This window comes from Mastigoproctus giganteus, chromosome 7, assembly GCF_048544385.1.
Source record: "Mastigoproctus giganteus isolate SK-2022 chromosome 7, ASM4854438v1, whole genome shotgun sequence".
In the NCBI taxonomy this organism is placed as follows: Eukaryota; Metazoa; Arthropoda; class Arachnida; order Uropygi; family Thelyphonidae; genus Mastigoproctus; species Mastigoproctus giganteus.
In genome coordinates, this window is record NC_143581.1 from 157017777 (window position 1) to 157037897 (window position 20121).

General features: G+C 34.6%; 1 protein-coding gene across 1 annotated transcript in view; it reads right to left on the minus strand.

Moving 5' to 3' along the window:
* Positions 1-5793: 5793 nt before the first annotated feature.
* Positions 5794-20121, minus strand: part of LOC150083274 (serine incorporator 5-like) — a 217594-nt gene continuing 203266 nt past the window's right edge. Inside the window, exon 9 of the mRNA XM_090378456.1 lies at positions 5794-6001. Coding sequence (XP_090234582.1) covers positions 5794-6001 — 208 coding nt within the window. The remainder of the gene's footprint in view (positions 6002-20121) is intronic.

The following is a 20121-nucleotide window of genomic DNA, read 5'->3' on the forward strand; positions in this document are numbered from 1 at the left end:
GGTGGTGGCAAACTACATTTGTGCCCAAAGGAGCAATTTAGTAAATTATATTTGCTTATGTTTTTACTACTGCTACACAAAAATACTTAAAATTAATAATATTATTATCAATCCACTCAACAATATGGACATCCCTTGCTAATTCTTGAGAACTCACCATACAAAATGAATGGCTCATTGATTTTAGTACTACAATGGGTGAAGGCTGTTCATGCTCTCCATTGAAAACCTCTATTCACATTATTATTATAAAGATTTGGGGGAAAAAACATTAAAATATATAGTTATATAGACAATCCCTACTATTGTTTGATTATGAGGCATGTGACATTTTAACTAATAAGCATACCTATTGGTGACTTGGTATGCACTAATTTAGGCAGCAACAGGCCTCTTACATGGAAATATAAATACAGATATCAGCCTTATGATAATTGAGACAACTTCAGATTTGAAGCCATAAAACCTACAAAGTGAGATTCCAATGCATCAAAAAAGATATATTGGAATGTAATTAGAACCCAAACCAACAGGCTGATATGTATTAGCAACACCCCAGAACAAATGATCCACACATTATCCAGGTTAAAATCTATTTCAATGACATATTTCTCTTTCTATTTCAATAATATGCCTATAAATTTCATATAAATGCTTTTGTTTCTGCTTTGGTAAGTAAATTGCACCAGAAAGTTAATACAAATTGAGTCACTCGTGGTGGTCTGGCACCCCCCTCCTTCAAATTAATTTTTTTATATGCCTTTTCTGGGGTTATTTATGCTCAGACAAAGCTTGCTGACTGACGACTACACTGTAACCTGGGCACTAAAAGAACCCCTTATTCATCTGTTAACCATTTCTCTGGTCTATATATATTTCACTAATTTTGTCAGGTAATCCTTTTTGATTAATATTAGAAAATAAAATTAACTATTTTTGGCATCTTTTAAAAAAAAAACGGAAATTATTTATTCAATTTTTTTTTAAAAACTACAAATATCCAATATTATCAAATTATCCAAATCTGCCACCCAATAATTAGCCACAATAATAATAATAAATATCCACATCCAACACAATAATGGGTATTTTCCTCTGTGCATTATAAGCCGTAATTGATTTTGCTGGGTGGATGTATATATGTATCATAGATTATCTTGCTGGGAAACTGTTGGCTGTTATAGCAATTCAAATGGCATTCATAAGACCATATGAGGACATGCAAAAGCACTGCCTGACATTATACCAGTCCTTGCACCATATATAACATCCTCAAATTATAGCCAGTTAGTTAGGCCTTAATTAACGGTAATACTTCCTGGCAAAAAACAAAAAATTGCACCATATATAACATCCTTTCAGCAACTGTATTTCAATTCCATTTTGTCAGTTCTGTAACTGCAACCTATTATAATGTCGGACACTTTTGCATGCATGCACTTATGAAGCCCCTCTTTTCTTGGCTACTATTGCAAGTGTGATGTTCTCCAGACTTGATAAAAATATGCATACTCATGGGGCTTTGGGTTTCCTGTAATTATTATTGTTATTATCTCCTTTAACAATAAATTTAATCAAAATTAATTTTCAGATGATAATTTTAGTTAAAAAAAAAAAAAAAAAAAACCTTGACTCTACTAACCAAAACACCTAAAATGTAATACAATTGGTAAAACTGTTAACAGGACAACAGAAATGGGTATGAATGAGCCATTCATTTTGTTTGTTCAGTTCTCTGCTGAAAGCCCCCAACAAGTGGCAGAGGTCCATATGGATGAACTGATTGATAATAATATTATTCATTTTAGGTATTTTTGTGTTAGCAATAGTTTAAACAAGCAAATATGTTGTTACTAAACTGCACCTTTAGGTGTAATTTAGTAGCAACATTAAGGCTGATTAAGCCTATACTGGAACTGAACAATTCATCTAGTTTCATATAATTTCATATAAGTACATAATATCATATTTCATGTGTGCATAATGAGTAACTGTATGCAATAGCAGCAGCAATTATGCTGCATATAATTAGCCTAAATTAATCTTATGAAGTCCTGTATTATTAAAATTAATTCATATGTATGTAATTTTATATAGTACTGTATAATTGAGATTAATTTTTATATATATATATATATTATAAATTAATTAAGACTACGTAAACGATTGCTATTTTTGCATGACTAATATTTCTGGTTTTTCTGGGAAATCCAAGCATCAAGTAGAGTATCCCAACATACCTTCTGCTCAGTTCCTCACAATGAAACAATCATCATCATCAAGTGGAGTGTTTCCATTTACAATGGGTTTCCTCAGCCTACAAGTTATTTCTTGTTAGGAATTTTTTCCCACCATAAAGTTCGGTTCAAGGTGTCTTGGTCGTTAAGCCTCGGGCTGTCATGCACTCCCGTACTCCATCCATCCATGTCCTCCTAGGGTCTTCCTCTTCTCCTTCTTCCAGGAGGTATCCATTCCAGGATAGCAAACAATGAAACAGTAAACAATGAAACAATGCCAGTGCCACCAGAAACTTATGGACTTGACTCTGATTCAGAGTCAGAAAAGGAGTCTACAGAAGATGGAGAATCCAGAACGAGTACAGATCCAGACTTTTCAACTCTTGATACTGCAAAGCCTCATCTAATCCCAGGCACAATTGAACAATTTGGTCAGAGATCTGGACCTCTCCAAAACCGAGGCTCAATTACTAAGTCATGGCTTCAGCAGTGGAATCTTCTTGAAAAGGAAGTCAAGGTGTCTTTTTGTAGGAAGAGGCAATCTAACATAATGACCTATTACTCCATGAATACCAAAGAATACAAATGGAATATCTGTGCCGAATCACCTTTTAAAATCCTTTTAAAATCACTCTGAATTTTAAAAGGTAGCAAAAAAATGTTTTTCTGCTAACCAGTGTTATCCATCCAATCCTTCTGAAATTACAGAAACCCTAATTCTATGCCATTTGTTGAAAACTTTTTCAAGTAGTTAACCTTTTGGCTGAAAGAAAATTTCCTTATATCCAGTCTACAACAATCCTGCCTTAAGTACACATCCTCTTGTTCAGTGTTTCTTAATCTTAAAAACATAGCACACTTAAACCTCAAGAAATTTCTTGTGGTTTACCTATAAATCATATATCCATATAGTGTGCATACTATTGGGAAAAAAAAAGTATAAAGATATAAACATGATAATCATTAAAATATTTTAAGTAATCAAAATTATTTTAATGCTGACCAGATTCCTTCATGGATTGAGAAGGTCTGTTCTAGTTTGCATCACCCATGAAAGAAGAAACCTTTCAAAGCCTTAAATACCCCAGTCATGTTTTTCATGCAGGTGCTAGATTTGAGACTTCAAAACAGAAAACTGAAAGTAGGATCAGTTAAATGAATAACTAATCTTGGTGTAGCAAAGAGCTATACCTTTAGAGGAGATCAACATTCTTCCTGAAATCATATTTTCAAACCTGTATACTTGGTATGTTTAATATAATGGAACAATGACCTTTGTCCCTATTAACAAAGTTCCTATTCATCACAGCTAAAAGACCATGTGTTGTTCTAGTAGTTTGTCTGTGCTGTTGAGAGAACTTCATGCTGGATTGTACAATTATTTCTGTCTTTTTCAGAATCAACTACCATAAGTTTGCTGATTCTCGTAATTTTATGGCAGTTGTATATGGTGTGAAGTTTCCATTATGGTTAGTCCTACTGCAATTTGACTTTTAAGAAAAGGGGAGAGAGGGAAACCAACTATAAGCTTGAGCTGGACAAGTATTATTTATGCAATCAATTATTTCAGTTTAAATTAAACAATAATAACCATTCTCTGTACACAACGCCAAAACTGCAGTGCTGAATTGCAGCAATGCAATAATTTTTTCTCTAAGCAAAATTGTTCTTTTATACTCATACTGTATTTCATTAACTAATAACTATGGTCCCTGAAATGCAATCTGCTTCTACTGTATATTTCAATAGAAATATCATTATCTTAATAATCTTATTATTAATGCTATATCATTATCGTTATAAATTTTGTTGTAGGATATATCTTAAACAATAAGAGCTATCCCAGTTATTATTCATATTTGGCAGTGAATATTTTATTTTTTGGAACATGTCCTCTCATTTTCTCCTTCCTGAATCTTCTGCACATTACATCTTAACTCTCTTTAAATGTTCAACGATAACATATTTACTTTATAGCCAGTATTAGTATTAATTAAAATTTAAACAGCATTGTTAATGTAATTCTCTTAATGCTCACAGCAACACAACTTTGCCCTCATAATAACTTGTTGTGGTATTGTACTATTTTAAAACATAATTTTGAAGGCAGTGCAAATGGCAGAATAACTTTTTGGCAATGCAATGATATCACCAAAAGGCTAATATGTCATCCAGCCACTGTTGCATCTTTAAATAATGACAGATTAACCAAAAAATAATTTTATAGATGTAACTTTATATATTTTTTAATTTTATAATTTTATTACTTTTGCAGAGGTTATTTGTTTGAAGTTGCTAAAATACAAGGGAAGCTCATTTTGAAATAAAAGTTTGTTCTACTGTGAGCATTAAATGTTACATTAATTAATTTAGGCAGTTTAAATCCTGTGCTGGCGGCAAAAATATATAAGAAAGAATAGAAATTTCTCCTAATTCTATAAAATTTATATTATAACGTGAATATAATTTAATATTTTAAATTATCAATTAAATAAATTCATAATTTAATTTAATTATTAATTAAATAAATTCATAATTTCATTACTTAATTCTATCCCTGGATCTGACAGGTAAAATGGCAACCCTACTAATACATACCACAAGATGAGTAGCCCAGAACCATTTTGCATTTGTAGTATAGCAAGATTACTCATGACATGACAATGCATCACATTCTTTCCATATATAAGAATTCATGTTTGAAGAACTAGCTGATAAAGAAAATGTCAAGATTTCTGAATGCAACCTAATAGTACATACTGTGTTCTATTGCTTTTATCAGTATGTTATATTTCTTGTTACTGTGATGTTCGATGCTATTTTCTGTTATTTTATGTGAATGTTTTAGTAATTAGTGACACTTTTCATTTTGATTCTTTTGTTTAATAACAATTATCCATGTATTGGATAGAGAATGCAAAAATACGGATCAACATCTGTATAAAGGGATTCATCATCTAAGGATGCTATATGATCCAATGGCCAAATTATATGTATTCTTTATTCTAAAATGTGAGCAGATAATAATGGAGTAAGGACAGATATGAAATTTTAATAAGGGAACTATTAAAAAACTCTTCTATGACATGATTGGCCTTCATCATATTTTTTCGAAAAATCAGCTGCAACGATGGGGGTGGGAGCTTCTCCTGTCAGTTAGTCAAAGTACTTGTCATTGAATTTCCTTTTGATTTTGTCCTGTGCTAAAAGTTTTTAAATAGCAGTACTCCAAAAGTGCAACAAAAAAAGAGCTTTACCAACAAAGAAGATCTTTCATCTGCTGTACCATGCTGAGTCTTTCTGTGTACGTGTTTCACCCAATTTCATGTGCGCGCACACGTGCACACACACGAACGCACGCACGCATACACACACACACACCTCATGATAACGATATTTATAAAATAGAAATTGCAAAATATTCTGAAAACAAACATATATTTACTCAATTTGGACTATTTATTATAAGCTGCTAGTTGGATACTCTATTGCTACTTGTGTTTTATAAAATTACCGTAATATATTTTATGATAAAAACTATGCAGTTTATCTTGAACTATCTACTAGATGTTGAAGGACTTCTTATTCTTCCCATTTCATAATGAAACTTCCTAGATGATCGACTTCTATTGAGTCTTCCAGGGCAAACATGAGGCAAAAATAAAGTCAAAAAATAAATCAAGACACAGCACCAAGATGACACCATTTTTACCCATACTGATGCCCAATTTCTTTCAAATGTCATGAGGCTAGCTCTCTCTGGCCTAAAACATAACATATAATTATTAATGTTTTGAAAGCAAAACCAAAGTGTTATGTACTGCATTTTAATACATATAAATTTTTAAAAGTTAATTAATATGAATAACACTGGAATACAAGTGGTTATAAAAGATCTATAATTTTAAAATTCATTTAACAAAAAAAAGGGAATTCAATGAGAAAATCATGTGGTTTTCTCATTGATTAGATAAAGTCCATAAAACAATTTACTGTGATCTTTGGCAACCTTAAAATACTGTTAATAATAGGACTCTTCAATTCTTAAGCTGGTGCATACTGATGCCTTCATACAAAAAAATAAACTGACAGAAAAAGAGCTTTACCAACAAAGAAGATCTTTCATCTGCTGTACCATGCTGAGTCTTTCTGTGTACGTGTTTCACCCAATTTTGCACGCACACACACACACACACACACACACACACACACACACACACACACACACACACACACACACACACACACACACACACACACCACATCTTAACAGAGTTTGTTTGATATTGCCCTCTTCCATTTATAATTAAAACAAAGGGGGGGGAAAGGCTTCACTGACATTTAAAATTTTATGGTTAAATGATATTTTCGCTGCCCACTTCAAATTAATGAAGCAAGCAGATACAAAAAAATGACAGATCAGTGAATGTATTATCACTCTTCACACTTGAAACAGTTACATGAACTTATGCTTGGGAACGTGTAACTGAACTCAGATTTAATGCACAGCCAAAATCACACCTTTCTTTTTAATTATAAATTTCAAAATTTCACCCACCTCTGTAGTATAGTTTAGTTTCTTTCTTCACCTTAACGATTTATGTTTTTCATTAGGAGAATTTGCTTCCATAATAACTCATTGTGCATATTTCGAGTAACTTATTATGGAATGCAAATAATTTTGTACTCTAAAACTACAATAATTTTCTCATTATTGCTCAATGAAATTACATTGTTTTGGACTAAATTAAGCAAGTTAATTATTCATTATTTCATTTTATTTCAAATTTACATTTCATAAGTTTTCAAAATTTTCAGAGAAAATCACTAAAAACACATTTCCATATAAAATCTACACCTACAGGAAAATTCCTTTTCTTAATTGCATCATTCAGTATCAAAAAAAATTTATACTGTATACAAAAATTTATAATGAATTAAAATACAGTTCTAATAAAAATGATTCAGAAATAGAGCTGCAATATTTTATTCAGTATTTTCCAAACTTTGTTGTGAAAACATCTAAAGCGACACCAAAAAATGGAATGTAATGAAAATGCAAGATGGAAAAAGAAATTGTTAACAAATACACTGGATTCCAGTTATTTGGGCCACCAGTTAATTGGGGCAGCCATTTATTTGGGACAAATCTTAAAGAACAGAACCTAATCGAGAAAATAGCCAGGGTTTTCTCCGCTTAATTGGAACAACATGCCATTTAATTTAGCAGGAGACCGCAGCACTAGAGATTACCCTATGATTGTCTCTGACCATACCACGTGGTCCAGTCAGATTTCTGGAGGTCACAACCATAAAATAATTAGCAGTTTCTGGTTTATTGGGCTTTTCTGTTAGTGCAATCTATTATAAACGGATATTAAACTCGATCTTATTGAATTTCCGATAATACCAACAGCTGGAATTCTGTGGGTTTTTACATTATTATGGTGAAATATGTTTCCCCTTCCATGAAATCTTCAATCATATAAAAAACAAATAAATTTTCAGAATCGTCTCTTCATTCCTATTTTTTAAGTTTCATAACTTGTTACTTCATTCTCGCTTGCACATATTGTGTTCTTTGTTATTGATTGCTTATCTTTTTTTACTGTTTTAAATTTTAACTCCTTCCCCAAATGTCAGTGAACAGAAATATCAACTAGTTAGTAAGTGCATATTACAGAACGTATTAATTAAGCTATGCACGTAAGCGTAAATTTATTTTTATTTTACTAACCTAGGGAAAATATTCTTCCGATTTTCACGTATCATTTAATTTTATAATTTGCAAGGTAATGAAGTGTAAATTTGTGCTTAATATAACTTTACTTTTACAGCCTGTGGATAATATTCCTTCTATTTTCGCTTATTAGAATCGCTGTTTAATAGAATTAAAATTAAATTCACTAACGTGATCACAATGACTGGCGCGTGCTGCATATTGTACAGCAAACAGTACTTTACTGTGTCGCGTCCATCTTAAATTGATCATACAGAGAATTGATCATAAAGCAGAGTCCACTGTATTTTTAACTGTTTATGTGAAACTTCACATAATTGGGGCAGCCACTTAATCGGGCCAAAATGCACTAGTCCAGATATTAGTATTAGTATAGGCATATGATGCAGCATCAGCCAAAAAAAAAAAAAAAAAAAAACCTCCCATTCCGTCCATCCATTCATTCTAAATGCTTGTCTAACTCAGCCTTAAATTTATTTAAGCTATGAAACTTCCACAACAAGAGATGGAAGTCTGTTCCAGCAATCAACTACTTGCTGGCTAAAGGCAAACTTCCGCACATTTATTCTACAACTCTTTCCTCAGTTTGAATCTATGCCCTCTCAGGTTCGTCAACTGAACAAGAGGAAGAAGCCTATCAGCTTGCCCAACTGAGCTTGCTCAACCTGTTCAAGGTCTTATACACCTTAATCAGGTCACCTCACAGTACGTCCCAAATAACTGGAATCGACTGTATTTGTATTATTGCAGTCTTATGACAAATATTTGTATTGCTGCAATTATACTTGCTGCAGTAGTAACTGCAGGAAGTATGAATTGTGATGTCATACTATTAAAAAAAATGGCTACAATCATATGGCTAATTAGGCAAATGGCTTGGATTTTGCTACTTTCTTCCAAGCCAAGGATGTTTTCACATAAAATAAAACATCTTTTGTGTGTACAAGTAACACACAGTTTTCTTTCTTTTTTTTTTTCTTTTGATGCAGACACACTATGCATGTGGCAAAAATAATTTGCCACCCAACTCAGAATTTTGTAATTAATCAATACTTCAGCATTTCTGTTTCCTATATTTAAGCTGATGGTATATGCAACAGCAAGTTTCTTTGTTTCAAGTCATAAACAAATGTACAAAAGTAAGAGAGGGGAGAGAAGATGTGTAACCAAAGTCATCTGCAAGAAAGATAATGTTCAAAACTCCCAAATAACAAGGGTGGATGGGTGAGTGAGTGAGTGAGTGAGTGAGTGAGAGAGAGTAGATATACTCTCAGTACCAAAGAAGCTTTTGCTGCTAATATACATAATTGGATATCTATTAGAAATTCTTATCTTTCAGAGATGTTGCTATGCTATGTCTGATATCTTTGATGATGCCTACAACCTGAGCTATGTCGAGAATGTGTCTGGAGAGTTTAGTGAAAAAGATCTTCACTTAAAGTATTTTGAAGAGCAGTGTCCACTGATTACCACTCTCAGTCTTCTCCCATTCAGCAATACCTTTATTCATAGCAGCAATCTTTTATATGCAACAGTATCAAAAGCTTTCCTGAAATTCAAGTACATGATATCAAGGGGCACCTCCATAGCCAGGTGGGCAGGAGCAGCAGTGTGTAGCACTCGTTTCTTGATTAGACCCGGGTTCAAGCCCGTAACCACCAAATATGGAGGATGCAAAAAGGTCAGGGAATGACCACCGCATATCCCCAGAGCAATATGGCCTTAGTTGTTAATGCTCCTAAAACCCAAATAACAACATGATATCAAAATTACTTTTTGCATCCAGTTTATTTGTGACCACACAGTAATATCCAATCAAACTGGTCACACAAAAATTTCTCTTTAATAAAACGATGCTGTGTCTGAAGTATTACTGTAGCCTTGTCTACATAATCCTGCATTATTTTTTTAACCATGACTCCATTATATTCCCTGAAACAGAAACTAATGGGTCTGTAATTACTGGTGTCACCATTTGATCCCACCCTTGTAAATTGAGGATACATTTGCACATCTCCAGTCTGCAGGGACCACCCCTGAATCCAAGGATGCTGTCATAACTATGGTTAAGGGTTTGCTTACTTCATTTGCTGCCTCCATTAATATAACTGGATAGACCCCATCCACTTCAGATGCATCTTATATTTAACTTCAACAATTTCTCTTCCACTTTTCTCTCAGTTATTAACAAAATCATTTAGTTCCCTATTAACGTTTGATCAATTTCCAGCATCTACTTTGCTAAAGAATTCCTCATGCATCAAAGTAAATGCAAAATACTAATTCAGTTTGTCAACAATCTGAGCAAGATCATGAACAGTTGAATCATTGATAATCCTTTTAGTGTTTACATAAATAAAGAAGTCCTTGCTGTTTTACCTTGCATCCTTTGACAAAGATTTCTCATAATCTGCCTTCGCTTGCCTAACCTCCTTTGTTGGAGGTTAGGTTACAGACTAGTTTATGCTTACCACAGGCTTCTGTGTCACCTGGTAAATTATATTCATTTTTATTCTCTTCCAAAAGTCTCATTAGTTCATCTGACATCCATTTAGGCCTATACATTGAACAGTATTTCTAAGTTTGTGTGAAAGCCTAGCAGCTTCTATGATTAATTCCCTGAATGCTTCCCATTTAGAATTTGCTGATGTTAATATCAGCAAATATCAGGGGCTTAGAGGGGAACAGGTATCCTGTGTGTTATCAGACACTCAGCCTAAAACACTGATGGATCCAATATCTCTCTATTACAGAAGATTTAGGAGAAGTCCGGTTGGCCTGCCTCCCTAAAATCCACTCATGCACACCTTCTCGATGGTAAGCCCTGTTATGTCACTTAGGTGGCAACGAACGTGTAGAGTGGTTCTCTTCAAGACGCCTGGTCAGCGTGAAGAGGAAAAGACCAAACCCTCCAGCATATGAGAGCACAACAATACAAATGGCCCTCAGTCCCCAGCAGCTTTCACTCTCCCTCTTACGGCAGCGAGAGGATCAGAGCGGAAGCAGAGGGTGCTAAGAATCTCTGGGTACGGCCAGGCTGCCATGCATGGAAACTGCACTTGGCCTATTATAACGTACAATCACTCATTGGTGAAGACAGGATATTAGAGCTGGAAAAGGAATTAGAAAATGTGAATTGGAATATCATCGGTTTGGCTGAAACAAGAAGAAGAAATGAATCACTTATAAGTTTATCAAGTGGAAATCTGCTGTACACCAATGGAAACAGTGAAAGGAGTGAAGGTGGAGTTGGGTTTCTGGTCCATAAAGATTTTAAAAACAACATTTTGGAATTCAAAAGTACATCACCAAGGGTGTCAAGACTAATATTCAAGATTTCTAACAGGTACAAGCTAAAGATTATAATGATGTATGCACCAACATCGAGCCATGATGATGAAGAGGTTGAAGAAATGTACACCGAAATTGAGAGTCTTCTAGATGAGCAGAAAACCCACTACACTATTATTATGGGAGACTTCAATGCTAAGGTTGGAAAAAGGCAAAACAGCGCAGAAAGAGGAACTATAGGAAATTTCGGAATTGGTGAAAGAAATAAAAGAGGTGAAAGACTTGTGGAATTTGCAGAATCTCAAGGACTGTCAGTAATGAACACTTTTTTCAAGAAAAGGGTGAACAGAAAGTGGACATGGAAGAGTCCAAATGGATTAACAACTAATGAAATCGACTTCATCCTCACTAACAGAAGATATATTGTAAATTATGATGTTACCGTCCTGAATAAGGTAAATGTTGGAAGTGATCACAGAATGGTAAGATGTACACTTGATATAGATGTAGGAAAGGAAAGGAAAAAACTGACTCGAGTAAATAATACAAAGGTCTTTGAGATAACAGAGGAGGAGAAAAAGCAGTATGTACTGGAACTTAAGAACAAGTTTGAGCTTCTGCAGACTGCTCGGGACCAAGATATCGACGAGGAATACTACAACTTTCTGAAAGTGATAAAGCCCAAGAAACCTATAGGGAAAAAGAAATCCAAAGAAGAAAAAATTAGTCAAGAAACACTTGTCATGATGAACCGAAGAAGACAAATGAAGAGCAAGAAAAACACTGACAGGGAGAAAATTGAGTATACTGAGTTATGCAAAGCCATTAGAAAGAGACTCAGAGAGGACATAAGAAGATTTAACACAAGAAAAGTAGAACAAACATTAAGGGAAAACAAAGGATTTAAATCAGCAGCCATGAGCAGTAATACAGAAAGACAAATGATACTGAAACTGAAGAATAGCGATGGTGTACTTATAGACAGCAGAGAAGGCATAATTCAAATAGCAGAAGACTACTATAGAGAATTATACAAGGAGCGAGGGAATGATGCCAGCAGTGGGGAAGATGAATTGCAAAGTAGCAACACATACGACATATCCGATATTGTTCCTGATGAGGTAGAACATGCATTGAAGAAAATGAAGAATCAGAAAGCCCCGGGGGAAGATGAAGTTACTGTAGAGTTGTTAAAATTGGGAGGAAGAGACATAACACAAAAACTGGTAAGGCTCTTCACAAAATGCATTAGAAAAAGTGTGACGCCTAAGCAGTGGAATAATGCAATCATAGTTTTGCTGCATAAGAAAGGAGATAAATCAGAAATTATAGACCAATTAGCTTGTTATCCCACATCTACAAGTTGTTCACAAGAGTCATTACTAACAGATTAGAAAGAATACTTGATGAGAATCAACTGAAAGAGCAAGCTGGCTTTAGGACAGGATTCTCAACTATGGATCACCTTCACGTAATATCACAGCTAATGGAGAAAGCAAATGAATATAAAACACCGTTATATCTCTAAATAGGCCTACAAGGCTGGGACAATTCATATTAAACAATTAGACTTTACACCAGCCGGTATTCAAATAAACAAATTCCAATCTTGCAACTAAAACACTTTATTTACGATAAAATAAAATAAAATACGAGCGTATAAAATGAAATGAAATAAAATATATAGTAGTCTAAAACTGATGTGATTTTATTTACAATAAAATACAAAAATATAAAATATGATGAGAAAAGCGATAAAATCAATTAATAAAATAAAATACCGTAACAACTGTAGCTTTCGGAGATAGCAATCCCCTTTCTCAACAGCATATTTCTGCTGTGTGGCACATCCTTAAGTAGCAGATCCACGGCACTCATCACATGGTTCCTCAGGAGTAAGGCTGGAATTTCCCATTTATGCACCGGAACCGGAAATGGCTCGGGAGCGCACTAGCTGAAACCGTTCATCTCGCCCAAGAACCACGGTTTCCAAGAGGGGATGTAAACGTACACCCTTGTCTCTATTAATGGAATTGCTAGCTGCCCCAATACGTAAACTCTCAAGCTATTTACGGTCCCAGAACCCCTGTGCATGATCCATGATGACAGCATCCTCCAGGGAGATTTGATGTTGCTTCTCCCAAAAATGTTCTGCCATGGCAGACTTCCTATAATTTGCCGACTTTATTGCATTCATATGCTCCCCCAGACGGTCTTTCAGTCGTCGCCCCGTCTCACCTACATAACACACCCCACAATCCGGGCATTTAATCTCGTATACCACCCCACTGTTGGCTTCTTTTGTTATGGGGTCTTTGACATAAGATATCACTGTGTACAACCTCTGTCCTGGGAGTTGCACACAGCGTATCTGGCACCCCCGAATTACTCGTGCAATGTGGTCTGAAAGGCCCGGATAGTAGGGAATGTATGCAGTACTCACAGGGGCGAATGGCTCGGTAAGGGTGGACTCTGCTCCTCTAATAATTCTGTCCAACACCCTCTGGGGGTAGCCGCATTTCTTGAGATCTGCCGTGACACGAATAATTTCGTTAATGGTCTTAAAAATCTCATTTGTGCTGCTTTGTGTGCATCTTTCTTATTTATGACCCAAGTTTCATAGCTGTAGAAGAGGGCTGATTTTGAAGTGTTGTTGTGTAGTCATAATTTTGTTTCAGTTGTCATTTGTTTTCTGAAGTGGCGTTTAATCATTCCGTTCATTTTATTATATTTTTGTAATTTAGTGTGGATGTCTTTCCCTTCATTTGATATTAAATTTCCCAAATAGGTGAAATCGGATATTTGTTCTATTATTTTGTCATCAATAACAATTTTGACTCTTTGTATGTTTTTTCCACATAATCCCAATGATTTTGTTTTTGAGGTAGAGATTTTCATCTCGTACTTTTTACCTATTTTATTCAGTTCATTTGCTGCTATCTGTAGTTCATCTTCGGATTTTGCAATTATAACTTGTTCATCAGCATATAACATAGTTTGGATTTTATTCCTGTTGTTCAACTGTATTCTGTTGTTAATTGTTTTTTTTTCCATTCTTTAATAATTTTATTGATGTAGATATTAAATAAATTTGGTGATAGTCCACATCCTTGTTTGATTCGTTTATTGGTGTTAATTGGGTCTGATAGTTGGCCATTAGAATATTTTATGCAGACTTTTGAGTTTTTATATAGGCTTTTCATCGCTTTCCGGAGTTGTGTTGGGATATTTTCTTCATTAGAATCTGCCAAAGTTTTTCCCGGTTTACACTGTCATATGCTTTTTCATAATCAATAAACAGAAGAAATGTTGGTAGGTTGAATTCTCTTCTTTACTCCAAAATTTGTTGTAATGAGAAAATGGCATCTATTGTGCTTCCCCTTTTCTGAACCCACATGGTTCTTTTTCTAAGAATTGTTCACTGTATTTATTAAGTTTATTCTTTAGTATATTAGAGTATAGCTTTGAAGCAGCTGATAGCAGTGTTATCTCTCTGTAGTTGTTAGGGTTATTTCTGGAGCCTTTTTTGTGTAAATTGATTACTATTCCTGTTTCCCAATCTTTGGGTATCTATTACTTATGCCATATGATGTTAAATAATTTTAGTAGTGCATTTTTTTAATAAGGTGCCACCATATTTAAATAGTTCTACATTCAAATTGTCTATGCCTGGGCTTTTTCGGTTTTTTGTAATATTAACTCTAGTTCTTCATTTTTATATTTTCTTCATCTTTGGTTACCACAGATTCATCTTCCAATTCCCTAGTGCCAGGGTTATACCATAGTTTGGAATAGTGTTGTTTCCATTCTGCTTGGGAGATGGAGTTGATTTTTATTTGATCATTTGTGTCTAGTTGTAATTTCTTAAAAGATGTTAAAACCTCTTCTCTGTGGGCCCATGATATCACATTCTAAAGATTTAACAAATTTATTCCAGTCAACTCGTCAGATTATTCTGGTTAGTTTTCTGACTTCTGCTCTAAGTTTTTATATTTTATGTGTAGATGTAGGTCTTTTTTTTCTCATTGATTGTTTATTTCAATTCTTCATTCCAAGTTCTTAGCCAGTTTTTATTTTTTATAGGTTTATATCCAAGACTTTCTTCAGCAGCTCCCAGAATTGATTTTTTTCATGTTTGACCAGATTTCCTCGACATTATCACTTTCATCTGATTTGAGTTTATCTTTCAATTGACTTTCATACAGGAATTTAGTGCTTTCATCTTCAAACAAATGTATTTTTAATTTCTTAGTATTTTTTGTTGGTATTTTCTTCTTTTTATTAAGATAATTTTTATTATTTTGAAAGTGCTTTATACTAGGTAGTAATCACTGTCAATTTCACTGCCTCTAGCATCTAATTTTGTCATTTAAATTTTAATTAATGATAATATAATCTATTATAGATTTTGTGTTTCTTGCTTCCCAAGTGAATGTATGGATATTCTTGCGTCTGAAAAAAGTATTTGTAATTTTAAGTTTATTAAAAATGCAGAAGTTCATCAAGCATCTTCTATTATTATTGACCATGGGTTTGCCTTCTGATCCCATACATTTGTCTACTGATTGAGCACCAACTCTTGCATTAAAATCTCCTACTACTTTAAGGTATTCATTTTTGTTAATTTGTTTTATGATCTCTTGTAATTCGTCATAAAATTCAATGGTTTCATCAATGTTGCTTTCTACTGGTGCATAGATGCCAATGATCGTTATTGTATAAGATAGAACTTTTAGTCTTAATTTCAATATTCTGGGTGATATCCAAGAGCAGTGAAATATTTTGTTTTCCCATTCTTTCTTTATTATAACAGCAACTCCCGATGATGCCCACATTTCACTTGGTATTCCTGAGTATATCATCATGAAGTTATCTATTTCTTCGGATCCTTTGTTCTAATAAAATAAAATATTGATACTATATCCCTGATAAGGCAAAATTACAAAAACCACATAATACCCTAAGAAGAATGAAGAAATGTAGTTATATACCATAATTAAAAACTTTATCTGGGGACAGCAGTGAAGTAGCTGGAGTGACATACAAGAAACGAAAGCATAAAAGGAAGAAAAAATGCATGTTATTGTACTGTAAAAACAGATATATATATCATATGCGATATAGGCTTTATAAGAGCTACTAAGGGAATCAAAACCAAAGTGTAAATATTTAAGAAAACTGATCTAAACCACACAACAAATCAAAGTCTATATACTTCAGGTGATGAACTGAAGGTAACTTAAAATGAACCTGAAGCATTAATAAGACACATTAATCATAGGGCACTATAGGCTGAGTAGAGGTAAGGGAGGTAGTATGTGATACGAACTCTTCGATCTTCATCTGTTTCGTATGCTTTATTCCTCTTCATAAATTTCGCAATAAGCAATCTTGAATTTTCTTTCTATTTTCAAGAAGCATTCGGTATTTTCATCCATTACATCAAACATAGAAAGACTTTCCTGAATTTTGTGAAATGTGTCATGCCATTTCTTTTAATTTGAACTGCTTCTTGGGTTGCTCCAATTCCTCAACAGATTTGGCTCTCCCTTGCTCCCGAACTCTTTGCGCATTCAACTGGGCTAGTCTTCTGTTGTTAAATCTTCATCTCATTCTTCCACAAACCCGTCTACATCTTCATCCTCCAGGACCAGCTGCAACTCCTGGGCTGTTTATAATTTCTTTGTAACAGAAGACATCAGCTCATCTTTGCTGAAGCCTTCGTTGTTAAGCTCGGAATGTTTTAGAAGTTTTTTTTTTTCCAAACTCCACTCATACAAGTTGTTGTCACATCATTCCAGGCTCTTGAAATGTTGCATATTCCATCAAAGATGTTAAACGTCTTCCAAAATTGCTGCAGATCCATTTTCCCTCTCTGTTGCATTTACAACAGAGAAAATTTACATCCTCAGAAAATATTGTCCGGATGTAATGAGCTTTGAATGTCCAGATAACTCCCTGATTCATTGGTTGAATCAAAGCCGTTGTATTTGGAGGGAAGTATACCACCTTGACATTGTCATGCAGATAATCTAGATATTTAGGATAACCCAAAGCATTGTCAAGGAGCATTGATATCTTAAAAGGCACTGACAATCACATTTAGAAACCATCCTTCAAACATGATTATTGTCACCTAGGCCTTTCAGTTAGCCCTGAAGTGGATAGGAAGTGATTTCTTGTCAATGACCTTAAAAACCTGCAAGTTTTTAAGGTCATTGACAAGTGAGTGATAAACCACTAAAGGTTTAAGTTTATAACCTGCTATATTATCCCCCTCCCCACTAAGAGCATTACCCTGTTTTTCACCCAGACATCCACTTTTCTTCAATAGAAATATAAGTCCTACTGGGCATATGTTTCCAAGTATGGTTAGTTTCATCCACATTAAATATTTGTTGTGGCAAATAACCACCACTTTTTATAATCTCATCCAATTCGTCCTTGAATTTTTCAGCAACCTCACCATCTGCACCTGCTGCTTTACCACTTATGGCAACATTATGATATCCACTTCTCTTACAGACCTATCAAACCAACCATGACTTGCAACAAAGATGGTTTCAGTATCACCACTCTTATTCTGAAGATCCTCAGAAATGTCAAGATCCTTTGCTTTTATGAGGTGGAGGCTTAAGGGGATGTGGTTTTGGATCTGGTCTTCCCTTCACACAATAAGTACTTTTCCATCTAGCTTATTAGTCCCATTCTAGCCTTGGTTATTACAGTTGACTTCATTGGTGCCAATCCCTTCACCGCATCACATATTCTGTCTTTGTCCTTTATTACGACATGCGCATGAAGAGTGCACTACATGATGATAGTCTGATGCAAAATCGCTGAAAATGGTAGGACAACGTGAATTTCAACTCCATCAAAATAATCTGACATGTGTAATAAATATTACATACAAAATGCAAACAAAAGCTCCCACTTCTCTCTCAAACAAACCTGAACTGACTCTACAATCTAGAAAGAAAGGAAGAAAAGGGCTAGAGTGTAATTCTCCAAAGAAATAGCCGATGGGACATAGTCCACATGGCTTAAATGTTGTGGGGGGGATTTCTCTGAAGTGCTTTGACATAGTTCACCTGTCTCAAACAAGTTTTCGAATATTTGTTTAGAATTTTTAAAGCAGTAAATGAAATGTTAATTCTAGTTATTTACATTGATTCCAGTTACACCGCAGGTTATTATTCAACATAGTTTGTATGGGATATTTTATTTTCGTTATTTTATTTTTGAAAATAAAAACTTATACTTATTGTTCCTTCATTTGACTTCACTCTTAAAATTTAAACAGAGAGTATCTTTATGATTTTACCAAAAAAAAATTACGTAAATCCGAATTTAAGTAACCCAGCTTAAGTAAGTTGGGGACTAACTGTATTGTCAAATTAAATTGAATTTAAACTGAAATCATGCCCCATACTAGAAAAGCAAAACAACAGGCACTCAAAATAGAGGGAGTGCTGTGGCTCAGGAAAGAACTTAAGGGGACAATTCTCCCATGAATCAAGGACTAACAAAATGTGCTACTTGTGCAATGTTTGTTGATATTTCTGAAATATGACACAAACTAGCCAAAGAGAATGTATTTGTGTGTATATGATACAGGGAGAGAGTGAAGAAATTAGATGTAAACTCAGTGTTTTGATGGGTGTTTATGAGAGTTTGAAGATCATAGTCAATGGATGCCCTTGAAGAAATTAAAATGGCAGCTCCATCAAACTCTCAATGTCGGAGCTCCCACTTGTGTATCGGGCAACACAGCAGCTATCCCCAAGGCAAAATACACTGACCCATGGAAAGAAGCTATTGTCTGTGCCTCTACTGTCAGGGAAACAGGAGTATATTGTGCAAGAGTATAGGTGGAATAGAACCAGAATATGTCTGCCATAGGCAAAAGTTTACATTGTAGGGGAGTAGATATCTTTTAAGAGCACAAAAGGTGATATTGTCATACACTTTGGCACTAATGATATTAAAAGTAGGAGATCTGAGGGCTTACTTAACAAGTACGAGGCAATGTTGGGAAAAAGTCACAAATTAGGAATGAATTTGAAAGTGTGTCAATTCTTCCAAGACATGATAAGAGGAAGCACATGTTAAGAGCCTTTTCAATCAATTCAGCCCTGGAGAGAATGTGCAAGACTCATGGTGTAGAATTTTTCTCGGTGGTCAGAGCTTATTAACAGGAGAATTGTTTTTACAAGGATAAGATACACTTAAATAGAAGGAGTGCAAGAATATTTGCTGATGCTACGAAGGCACTGATAGGAGGGTTGGAAAACTGCTAGGCTGTGGGGAATACACAGGCTAATAGACTAGAGCCACGGGAAGAGGTGAAAGTGATTCTTGCACTGTTTCTATTAGAAAATGCACCAGCTGGAAAGAAAGATGTCCGAGATTTCAAGACTTACTGTGAGTTGTCATAGAACAAGTAAATACATGGGATGCAAGTTTAAGATCAAGTGCAAGTATAGCGCATGAACACTAATGCTAGGTGCATGTAAATAAATTTGATGAATTTCAAGTGTTGCTTAAGTCATCAAATGCAACAGTGTATGGATATCGGAAACACGGTGTCACTCAGGCATAAGTAAAAGTGAATTTAAATATGAGGAGTACAATGTATACAGGAAGGAGGAGGGAGGGGTTATGTTCTTAGTTAAGAAGCATATTAAATCTAAGGCAAGTGCATCCAGTCGACAGGGTAGCCAATGCAATGTTGAATCAGTTTGGTGTGATGTAAGTGCTGGGAAAACAAAAATGAGAGTAGGAGTGTGTTAAAGGCCTATGACTGTAAGGAGTATACCCTTATGACTGTAAGGAGTATACCAAACAACAATA